This window comes from Apis mellifera, linkage group LG1, assembly GCF_003254395.2.
Source record: "Apis mellifera strain DH4 linkage group LG1, Amel_HAv3.1, whole genome shotgun sequence".
Taxonomy (NCBI): Eukaryota; Metazoa; Arthropoda; class Insecta; order Hymenoptera; family Apidae; genus Apis; species Apis mellifera.
The window spans coordinates 12160526-12173042 of record NC_037638.1 but is presented as its reverse complement, the minus strand read 5'-3'; the positions used below and the strand labels follow the sequence as shown (position 1 = coordinate 12173042).

Genomic DNA, 12517 nt, shown 5'->3' with positions numbered 1-12517 from the left:
ATAAAAAGAATATATTAAAATAAAAAGAAATCTATTTATATTAATTATTTTTTAGAGGAAATATACTAAGTTTTTTTTTCCGAAATAATAATATTTTTTTTTCATATTTTCTTTCAACTTGATTAGGGTAAAGGTAGCAATAATTAATAATTATAGTTTTATATATTTTTTATGAATTTATTTTTTTTATAAATTTAAAAATAATATATATAATGATAATTTAATAATTCATTAAGAATCGTTTTTCTGCTTCACTAGATTTTACAAATATCAAAAATGCTGGTGTACCTCCTCGTACTATAAATCTGAAATTTTTTATTTTATAATTATTTGGGATTTTAATTTTCTTTACTCTAATTTTCACACTTACTGCTCGTCCTGCAATATTTTCCCTAGAGACTGACCAATGTCCACTTTATGTAAAGAACATTTATCTTTACCCTCAAAATAAACATTTATATTCTGAAGAATATAACGTTTCTGTGAATCCCACTCAGGTGGTTCATTAAACAACTGTTCTAATTGTTCTATCAACCTGAAGTAAATTTACATAAAATAATCTTTAATTTTTTAAATAATTTGAAATACTCAATATTACATAAAATCATACAATGTATCTTCATGGAAATTTTGTATAAAATCTGTTTGTTGCGTTTCTGGATATAAAATCATAACTGGCCAAATAAGTTTATTTTGTGCATCCAAATGAACTCTATTCTGTGCTATCTGTGGTACTTGAGGTTCCAAATCTTTTAAATCTGGATTTTTATTTTCTTCAGTTAATTCTAAATTAATCCCATTTCTTTTTATTATATTTAATAATTCTTCTTCTTTTTTATTTAATTGCTTTTCTAATCTATCTTGTTTTCTTTTATCTCTTTTTAAACGGTCCTATAAATATACAAATATGAATTACATCTATACATTATATATATAAATATTTTATCAAATTCATATAATATCATATAATATCATATATGTCTTACTCTTGCAGCAATTGCTTGTGATTTTAAATGTAATATTATTTTGTCAGTGGGAGATTCATCAAGTAACTGATCGCAAAAATCAATGCAATTATCGTAATCTTTTATATATAAACAACAAGTAGCAGCTCTATTTAAAGCTTTTATATAATTTGATTTTAATTTCAAAGCTAGCTTGCAATCATTTAAACTTGATCTGTAATTTAGATAAAGAATAATCTTAATATTGTAACAAATCAATGCATTATCTACAGATCGAAATATACCTATAATTTTTTAACATAAAATGTGCAGCAGCTCTATTATTATAAAGCTGAGCCATTAAATCAACATCTTTGCATTTAGTTCTTATACCTTCTGTATAACTCAGAATAGCTAATCTATATTTTTTATATTTAAAATTGAAATTTCCATCTTCTTTATAATTATTAGCAAGTTCTATAAAACACATGCATAATTATAATACTATTAATATCTAAATAAAATTTATATTAATAAATTATTAAATTATTAATTAAATAAAAGATAATTCAATTTTAAAAATATATTCAAACCCTCAGGTGTATTTTCATCTTCTCCATATTTGAGCTGTTGCAATCCTTCCATCAAGGGTGAAAGTTCTTCTCCAGGTTCTGGTACTTTTTTCATAAAAAATGGATGCTTTTCCATTTCTTGTTCCCATTGATCTTCTGGCCATCCTTCTGTATAACTTTTTTTTTCTAAATTACTTATATATTCATCGAGTTCATCATCTAATTTTGAAGCAAGTTTTAATCGTTCTTCATCAGTCCATTTCTTATTCTTTTCACTCATTTCTTCCATTGTTTAATAATTGTTTATTTCAATTTTATTTACTGATAATAAATAAATATGCACAAACATAAATATTTTTGAAAATATTTTATTTATTATAAATTATTTAAAATTATTTACCAAACGAAATAAATATTATTAAGAGAAAAGTATAACTACTTTGATTTCATGAACCATAACCTCCAAAATTTCATATGCATATGTATTATTCTAAATATTATAACATTACCGACAGAGTATATTTTTCCATTTCTCTCAATGATGGCGTTACTAGTTTCTCTCAAATATTTAAAAAACTATTGTTTTTGAGCATTTATATATAAAATATTTTTACTATTTTTTAATATTTTATAAAAAATTAAATTTATTTTAAATTCTAAACAAATTCTTAATGGATTCAAAAAACACAACTTCAATTGTGACAAAATAGTGCAAAATACAAAGCAATTAGTATTTTAAAATTAAAATTAGAATGAAAAAAGTATTCGAATATCTCTTTGACTGTTTAATAATAATTAGAAGTGTTTAATAAATATTCCTTAATTTTAAAAAGGATGAAAAATAATCTTATGACATTGTGAAATTTATTATTGAAATTATTATTCTTCGTTTCGAATTGGTTTATGTGAAATGAAAAAAAGAAGGGCGGGTAATCCTACAATAAAATCCGTATTGAAAATTAGGGATGAGAAAAGCTAGAAGAGATACGTCGATCGGATAGTAGGGGTGGTTAAGGTTCGGACATTTACGCAAACATTCGGGTTTTGGCCCCTTTGTGTTCGGCTAAGCAAGATGGCGCTCGGTGAAAGCTGGTTCACGATTGGTCGATGAGACCGCACCGCGAATCTCCCGAGAACAGTCGCTTCCACGGCCTCGGAGCGGGCGAGTTGTTGATCCCCTTGGAAAAAAGGAAAACACGCTCTCTTGTTGCGGCGACGAGTGTAATGGCCACCGTGGGCCTAGGATAGTAAAGGAGGTGGTTGGGATTCTTTGATCAAAACGCTGGCAATCAACAAACGACTTATCACCTAGTTAAGATCAGTGAATTTAATTCGTGTGTGTCGAACTGCCGCTTTTTCATTTTGATCAGTGGCTTTTGCCCGGTGAAGAGTGCGTGTACATCAAGTAGTGCATCAGTGTACTTAATGTGTGCCAGCCATTGTCGAGCGTGCATCGTAGTGCCGGTCATCTAATCATCGACCACACTGGATAATATTGCTTGTTCATTTCGTTATTGGATTCTATCTTTTTAATACACAACGCATCAACGGTGAGTACTACAGCATAGCTAAATGAAACCATATCACGATATCGATAACCGTGCGTATACATCAAAAGGAGAGCAACATTTAACATTCACGATGTGTGTATATTGTGATTGTTTTGTTCTCTCTCTTAAGAGAGAAATACTTATTTATTGACATTTTCGTATAGAACTAGACGCACCCTCGACCTTTTCTATCGTATAATTTTTGCTCTATTGTTTCATGATTTTAAGAAAAATTCTTATTCATTTACGGATCGTGAAGATTTGTTTCTGTTACTCAATCGTTCGCACATGTACGTTCTATCTTCCCATGGGGGAAAAGTCCATTTATTGTCATATGCAAGTAGTAATGAGAGTATGCGCGTTGCGAAGTACGATCAATTTCGGAAGATCTACCATCACGCTACAAAAGATGTCGCACCACCCTTTTCGTGCTAGTTTATTATTGCTAAATGTTTTCGACTGGTTTTTCATTTATCTCAAAAAGTATATTTCCTTTTTCGTTTCATATCTTATTCGTTTATATATTCAAAATGTCCAGCTATAAATAATATCAAATGTCAAATTATCAATTTCAATAGAAATCAAAATGATTCGTTGATACATCTTGACGTTTTATTAATCGCGTATTAAAGTCACTGTTTTATCTTTTGTTTCGATTATGCATATTAATAGAGTAAAGACAACTTTACGGTTACTTGTCAAAACACGTTAAACGAATAAAATGAGAGAATACAACGATCTCATCGTGTTATTAACTCTTCGTTTGTTTTTCAAGTGCGTCTTTTCATTGTTTTTTCACTGATTACTACACTTGATGGGCGTATTCATTTGCAAACAAGTGTACTCCACGATAATCTTATTTGCGTGAAAAGTATGAACACGTTCTGCTAATCATAAATAACTCATTTTGCCACGTTAATAGAAATCATTCGGAATATTGCGAAATAATGTATCGCGAATCGTAACAGGTGTTCTCATCCATTATTCTTTTCCATTCTTTTTGCAAAGAAAAGCACGTGTCTCGCGTTTAGAACCAAGAAGATATTCATATGTCATTATTAAAAGTATTATTATAATTTAGAAATACTACAAACGATCATACTGTTTTCTTTTTTCTTCCTTTAATCGCGAAATATCTGTACATGAAACATTTCTGCTATTCTCTGATTTTAGAATTAAAATTATCACGTTCCCCGCGCGATCTAATTCCCTTTGCGCGTTTATATATTTCATGCTATACAGGACACCCGTAATATCGAAAGTGGAACGTGTTAGCACGTGTCGCTGATACGCGTTTCTTTCTTCATTTCATAATCGCGGCAAATTTTGAATCGTACAAACTATCGATTTCCAACAAGGATGAATAATTTTTTTAATTAAATTTTTTTACATTCAATTCTGAGAATTCTATTTGTAGAAAAAGTATTATTTTTTATGTTGGTTAGAAAAATTGTTCTGTCAATAAATAGCGTGAAAAAAATAAATAGGTTATGTTATCGATGTATTATTGGAAGCCTATTCCTATATTGTCGACCTTTTATGAATGTCAAGAATAAGCTTATGTATAACCTGAAAATAGTCGATGAGATTTCAATGGAGATATTTATTCGTACATACACAAAAATAAATTTTTATTTATAGATATATATACTTCCAATTAAAATAATAGGATTATGAGATAATCTTAATACTATGATCTTTGGTAATGCTAAAAGTACATAGTTAATGTTATTTAGAAAAATTAATACATCAAATTTAGGCTCTAAATAAAATCAACATTATCTCGAAAAATATTAAAAAGAAAATATCATAATAGAACCAATTTAAATCTAAATAAATTATTATCAAATTTAATTAATAATAAATAATTATTAAAGAAAATGTTAAATGAAAATGTGTTAAATGGAAAAACTAGTTGTCATCGATTGATTTGTACGTAAGTGTACTTTGTGTTCGAGATGACGGGTTGCACACGAAATGACGCTTGGAATACTTTCGACGAGATCCTCTCGTGAAATTCTTTTTGACGTTGATTGCGCGTACCCTACTGTCAGCTTTAAATCTCGTTCAAAAAGCCCGCTATTTCGAGGCTTCGTTTCTTAAATTCCGTTGCGCTTCCAGTTGACAATCTATTAATCTGTCATGATTTATGCACATATATAAATGCAATTAAAGCCAGAAGCCTATTGATACGAGTAATAAATTCGACGATAGAGATTAGCAGCTGAAGCCACTAATAATTGAGGATTTCTCGACGGCTAGTAGCTTTGTGGCCAAGCATTCGTTGTTAAGTCTAGGAGTGTTTAGTGTGTATAGATGCGTTATGTTGTCTCTAAATCATGCGGCCGTAATAATGTATTATACTGAAAGTAGCGCTTAATCCTTGGATGATTTGTGACGTTTACTGATAGAGCGTTATAATACTTTTAACGGCTATCCTGTCAGCTTGTAATTTATTACGTATTATATAAAATTGGGAAAAAAAGATAAAAAATTTTATATTTTTTAATTTTGTTAAATTTTTTTAATTATTCTGTTTAACAATTAATTTTATGATTTTTATTTCATTTAGTCATTCTATACAATTTCAAACGCCAAGCGAAATATATAAAGATTTTACCAGAGATATTTCATCGGCAGGTGTACAAACAATTTTACCGACCGGGTGCATCGATAGCGTTGTGAATATTAACTTTTTCTTTTTTTTTGAATCGTATATCCGGATAATAACGATTAAACGGCGTTGGCCCGTTGTACGTTACGGTCTCGTAAATGTCATGCCCGACGATAAAAATTTTCTGTCGCGCTGCGTTATACCTTTTTCTTTCGAGTCACTGACTGTATTGTCACGGTATTTAAAAATTCGTGGTCGATAAACATATAAGCAAACGAGAGTGGAGGAACGTCTTCGTCGTATGAATAAAAGAAACGTATATCACGGTTGGATCTCGGTAATTTAAACGTCTTAATAAGATTGTATAATTTCGTTTATTTTCTTTGACGCCGCTATCTGTGAGACGTGTTATCTATAATTCATCTATTTGTATTTATGTATAAAATATTATGGAATTCAGCATCCAAAATGTATAAACGGATGAACTAATATCCATCGCATTTAACATTTATTCGCAACAAATTTGAATGTTTCGAATGTAAATAAAAATAAAATATAAAACGATCCTTGAGCGACCGAAATTAATGATTAAAGTTAAAATAATAAATAATATAAGATCAATGTTAAATTATTATTGTAATTTCAATTATTTCGATCGTCCAAAGGTTGCTTTATATTACGTTATTTTATTTTCGCATTTCATTTAATCTTGTTGTGGATAGATATTAATGTGCGATGATTTTTTTTTCATTACATTATACATTGATATGTTTACAAAAACATCAACGATCTCATACATACTGACTTGTGTATTGACATACATAATATTGATCATGAATGCATATGAATAAACACTATTTAATGTGTAGTATTGAAGACTTTTATTAATATCTTAAAAGTTAAATAACTATTGAAATTTAATATATTTAGGATCCGTGTTTTTCTTTCACAATTTAAAAAATATTAACTTTTCCAATTACTTTTGCTCAATGACTTTGATATAATTGGAATTTCCATACTCGATTAGCACTATCTTTGAGATATCAAAATATATGTACTTAGATGTATAAAATCTAGCAAAAAAAAAAAAAGAAATTCTTCATCGTGTTTCATAACACGGTTGTGTTGTGTGTTGTATATTGGGGGTGAGGGGGAAGAGAAAACATCACCGTTTAACTCCGTTGAAATCCGACTATGTTTAATGAGACGTCAAGAATTTGATGCAAGTTTCAAAGGCACGATAAAGATAGACGGAGAGAGAGAGAGAGAGAGAAATATACACCGCGGGGCGGTCTTTATAAAGACAGCCTTTATATTTGACCGGTCGGAAATTCAGTGAGCATGTGGCAACGTCGGATATATCCCTCTCTGTGTTTCTTTCTCCCTCGGGTCGAGGCTCGATTCGTTGGCCACGCATCTTTTTCCAGCAGCGACGAACCGGCGGTCGGCCATCGGGGCCCCATCGCGTTGTGTACCCATAGCAGAAAGTTTCCTCTACCTTTGCCACGCCACCACCTTACACCCCATCCACCATATTCTTTTATTTTATTATTTGACCCGACCTCCGACGAGTTAGGCTGTTGCCTTCGCCTCTACAGTCTTGCTCACTCTCTTTTCTCCAACTCGTTCTTTTCTCTCTGTCTTTCGCCTCAACTGTAGCCTCTTCCCCCCACCACCTGTACCTTTCTCTTCGAAGCGATTCGCCTCGCGACTAACGAAGAAACTGGAATCACGTTATATGGATACGAAGAAGATCCTCGTACGAAGAGAAATCTCTTCGTTGTTTTTTTTTTTATATCTCTTCTTCGTATTTTTGGATTTTTATCTATAATATAACAGAGTGTGTTTCCATGTATGTATGTGCGGAATTAGTTTAGCCCAAATTTTCGAAGTATTTTTTTTTACCATTTTCTATTTACGTTGGACGCGTTATCGATACTTGCAGTGAGAGGCGCGCATATTAAAACTTGACGAGACTCGCCAGGAATCCAGGAAGAGACGCTGCGAAGCATCAGTGGTTGTGGGGGAAAGGAAATCATACGTAGCCGACTATACGGAGGGAAACTTTTCATAATGTAGGATCCGTTTAGAAATTTTTCAATCGTGCTCGCTGATATCGTGAACTTTGCATTCCTCACATTTTTCATGGGTAGTCGCATCATATGGAATAATATTGACTCACCTGAAGTAACCTTTTACATTCTTGCATTTTTTTACCCAAATATTTGGTATTACGTGCATGTGTAATTGGAAGTGATATTTTTTTTTTTCTTTTTTTCAATTTATTCAGTTCCCACGATAACGCACCCTAGTTTGAGTCATAGTATCGTATGTTATCAACTGTGGGTGATAATGCGTGTGAATTTATATTTATTTTAAACGTGATTTTTTTTCTACTTTTTTTTTATTTTTTCCATTTTTTATCTGAAATTTTTACCAGATTATAATAGAATTAGAGATTTTAACTTTAATCGGATTTAAAATATATCGAATTAAGATTATTATAAATTTTCAATAAACGAAATAAACTTTAAATTTTTTGTTTAAAATATCAAATTTAATTATATATATATATTGAAATATTGAGTTTAATGTTATGGAGATGCAATTCCTCCTGTATTTGACATCATGTGATATGAAAAATTTCCAATAAATTTCAAAAAAAAAATCCGGCACTCATATACAAGTTAATTCACGTGAATTTTTTTTTATTTCTTCTCTTCACACTCATCTTTATTTTTCCCTTTAATTTCTTTGTTCAACAATACCCTCTTTCTCCATTATGAGCAAAGAATTGCATTGATTCGTAAATCGTAATAATATTAATGGCAGATAAATCGAAACCGTAGATAATATAATTACCAACAATAAAGAATATATTTTTATCGAAAGAAATATTGCACAGAGAAAATTTACGAATTAAACTAGACATGAATTATCCAAAAATCAATCACGCTTACGTGCGATTGTTTTATTTAATATACAACGTACAAATGACTCTCACGAAACTTGTGGCCTGTTGCCACGCTTTCTCGTACAGAAAACGCACGCAATCGATTAAATGTTAATTAACATCTTGACCTTTGGCCGATCGTTCACGTATAATTGCGAGGATGATAATCCCCGATACTCGACTGACTAACGGCTGTTAATATTTTAACGCACCCCTCCTCCTATCCTTCTATCTTTCTTGATCGTTTCTGCCTCGAGAGAAATTCTCGCCATATAATTCTCGCCATGTCCGTAGCCGTGGAAAAGAGAAGAAGATTCGCCCGGGTGGGGGGGGAAGAAAGTAAGTGCGTGGTGAAAAAAAACTTTCAAACACTCGCGAGTTATAAGATATCCAAAACATCGGCACTCCACTACCACGTTTCTCGATTCTCACGGGAGATGGTTGCACCGTATCGCTTCTATTCGATTCCTTCTAGCGCGGCAATTAGAAAACACGTAAACGAGTTTTCGGTACGTTAATCCCAAAGAACGTATGTAATTCCAAGCCGCTGGTGCATCCTGGTGTATCCCTATTCCTCCCCCCTCCTTACTTTCCTCGCTTCGTGTTGCGCCGCTGTTGAATGACCCCATGGACTCACGCTCACACAGACGCAATCACACACACATAGTTGTGCACTTATATACACGTGCATGGCTTATCGAATAGAGGAGACCGGTTGTTAGAAGTTTAATAGAACGGTCGGGAAAGCACGTGCGTCGCTCCTCTCTCTCTCTCTCTCTCTCTCTCTCTCTCTCTCTCTCTCTCTCTCTCTCTCTCTCTCTCTCTCTCTCTCTCTCTCTCTCTCTCTCTGTGTGTGTGTGTGTGTGTGTGTGTGTGTGTGTGTGTGTGTGTGTGTGTGTGTGTGTGTGTGTGTGTGTGTGTGTGTGTGTGTGTGTGTGTGTGTGTGTGTGTGTTACGTAATTATGACTGTAGAGTTGTAACATTCTTTTGTTGCATCGTATTCTTCAATGATTTTATACGATATAATTCGATACAGAAAAGCAATGAGAAAGATGATATCATTTTGCGACAAATAGGCGACTCGACGCGCGTGAAAGTGAATCGTAAATATTGAAATATTGCACTTTTGTCGGGAGCAATTGTTTTTTACAAAATGCGCTTATGTATCTATGCTGTGTTGCATTATTTCAGTGTACTATTCTCACGTAGGTAGTTCCAGGAATGATGTTAGAACGTGATATTACCATATAATACACAATTACCTACAAATCTGTATAAATTTCTTTCAAGAAAAAAAAAGATTCTTTATTGTTTTTGCTTACGATTTAACATGCGCGATGAGTAGGTGTCCATAATTCATTACGATATTATAAAATCAGAGTTATTTTTATTAATTACTTCTTACCGCAAGATATCCATCTATAAATGTATATATTTTACACATATACGAATGCAATTTATAATTATATAAAATTATGGTTTTATTATATACAAATCTGATTGATTCTAAGTACGACGATTCTATAGAATCGTCCAAGTTTCGTTCTATCGGGATGACGTGTCGCAGGAATCGATCGAGGCGCAAGCACGTATGATCGATACGCATAAACGATCTCTTTTTGTAAAAAATTCATTCGAATCTAGCGGCGTTGTATTATGGAAATCAGTGGAATCGGAGTGCCGAGTATGCAAGACACGTGAATTAAACACGTAATACTCCGCAGTGTGCACCTGTCGCGCATGCAAATCACTTAAGCCGCTGAGCCTGCTCCTGGCCGGTTTCCGAGCTTTTTCGTAAGCGATGCATATCGCACGTTGCGCTCTCGATTGTAACGCGCCTTCTTTGCGCGCGCACTTTTACACCTTTCTCTTTCTTTCTACGCTTCGGATATCTATTTTACTCTTTTCACGCGCGCATGCGTACATCTCTGAATTCTCTCGATTGTTAAATTTATTTCTATTTCTATTTTTTTCTGTCTATTCTTGTTGTACTTTTTTTTGTTCCTTAATTTTTCATCTTGCTTCTTCTTCTTTTTTTTCCCCTCCCTTGTAACTTTCACATTTCTCTCTTCTTTTCTTTCTCTCATAAATTTCTCACACTCTCTACCTCTCTTCTCTTTCTCTCACATAACCTAACTTTGTGAACATAGCATATACGTCAATGATTAAATACAATCGGTTACACTTTTTTTTTTTTTACTACATGTTTCTTCGTCGTTTCTTCGATTCTGGAATATTTATCGCGTATGTATCTATTTAAGTTAATATTTAATGAAATATATATAAATATTTGTGTTGCGTGAAAATTTTTCCTTTTCGTTACGATTACGCAAATATAACTCGTCGTTATTATTACCCACCGCTGAATATTAATCATCAGAAGATCTCGCGTCCTGATAAATTACCCTGTAACTGGCTTTCGCCTTCTTCCGTCGTCTTCTGTGCCCGAGATATTATTCACTGCGTTTTCTCGTTCGAGGAAAATAGGTTTCAGCTGCGTGTGGTAGGTCAGTCAAGCTTCCTGTAAACACGATGAATAATTCAAATTGCACTAAGCATATACCGTGAATAATCTTCAAAGACAATATTAGATAAATTTCGATCAATTATATTAAACATTTTTGATTGATTCAATGATATTAATCTCTGATTTTTAAAATTGCTTACTTTTACGAGATTTCTACGGTTTAAGTCATGTTTGAATTAAAGTTTAATTAGGTTAAATTTAAATAATTGTCTTTGTTATTAATATCACGTAAGAAATTAAGAAAGAGAATTACATAATAAGGAATTCATAAATTATTATCTTATAAGATTACAAATTCTGTGGAAATATATATAGATGTCTCAATTTTTCTAAAATTTTATATTCCGAGTACTCAAAATAAGATCGATATCGAAAACTTATATTAAATATTCTTCTGAAAAAACAGAACAGAACAATTTAAACGATATTTAAACTGAAGAAAACTCGATAAAAGAAGTTACTCGTGAGAAATATTACCCTCGCTCAAAACTTTAAAAGTTAATTATGTAAATATTATATCGTATCGCCGCTCTGATATAATATTTCAACAACATGTTTTATTAAAAAAAAATATTTTCGTTTGCTTTTTAACAATTCTAACAAACCAATAGTTTGACTTTATTCGAAAATCGGATCAGCCATGTTTGACGCTCGGTCAGAGAGGTTATGTTTAAAATATTTACATCGACAGCGTTATCGGAATTAGGCAACCGATGATTCACGTTCCATCGTGAAATACAAACGGTATTGAAATAACGACACGTCCATCGCTCTGTTCATCGCTCGGCTATCTTGACCAACTTATTTGCATACCAGGCGGACTAACCGGTCGAAGCCATCAGCGGGAGCTGAATTTACACTTGAGGGGGGCTGCAAGAATTACCGCTTGACAAATTTCTTAGAAAATTGTCTCGTACACACCGGGTCACCCGGCCACTCGTGATGCTAATTTATGTGTGGCGGAAGCATCGCATATACCTGCGTGTGCGGTGCACGTGTGCGACCATACTATATGCGTAACGCATATTCTCGAAAAACGGGATTAGTAGGCACACACTCGGGCATAATTCAACGTTGAATGTGACAATATTCATGGAAATGTGGCTTTTCATCGTTTCACGTATACTTGGAACGGAAAATTGGAAATTCAAAATAAGCTTGCCAGATGATAAACCGATTGTCTTGGCTTTATCAGTGTAGGGTTTTCAATTAGCATCGTATTCAAAGTTTGTTTAATTTGTCGGTACTAATTCTATATACTATATTGTATCGTTTATTTTGTTGGAAAAATTAATACTTATACTTTTTCATACTTTTTATTATGCAAATTTTTCAAGGTTATTTTTTTTTTTTTTAG

General features: G+C 32.5%; 2 protein-coding genes across 2 annotated transcripts in view; one reads left to right on the top strand and one right to left on the bottom strand.

Moving 5' to 3' along the window:
* Window positions 1-165: 165 nt before the first annotated feature.
* LOC551730 (tetratricopeptide repeat protein 4) lies at window positions 166-2008 on the bottom strand. The gene is made up of 7 exons (XM_624118.6): window positions 1917-2008; window positions 1538-1837; window positions 1250-1421; window positions 987-1179; window positions 611-891; window positions 371-535; window positions 166-305 (listed from the first exon to the last, which is right to left on the bottom strand). Exons 2-7 carry the CDS (start codon window positions 1803-1805, stop codon window positions 221-223), a joined length of 1164 nt encoding a protein of 387 aa, XP_624121.2. The 5' UTR covers window positions 1806-1837; window positions 1917-2008; the 3' UTR covers window positions 166-220.
* A 628-nt stretch (window positions 2009-2636) lies between these two features.
* Window positions 2637-12517, top strand: part of LOC726972 — a 97210-nt gene continuing 87329 nt past the window's right edge. The window contains exon 1 of the mRNA XM_001122688.5: window positions 2637-3066. The gene's annotated coding sequence lies outside the window, so the exon portion shown is untranslated. The remainder of the gene's footprint in view (window positions 3067-12517) is intronic.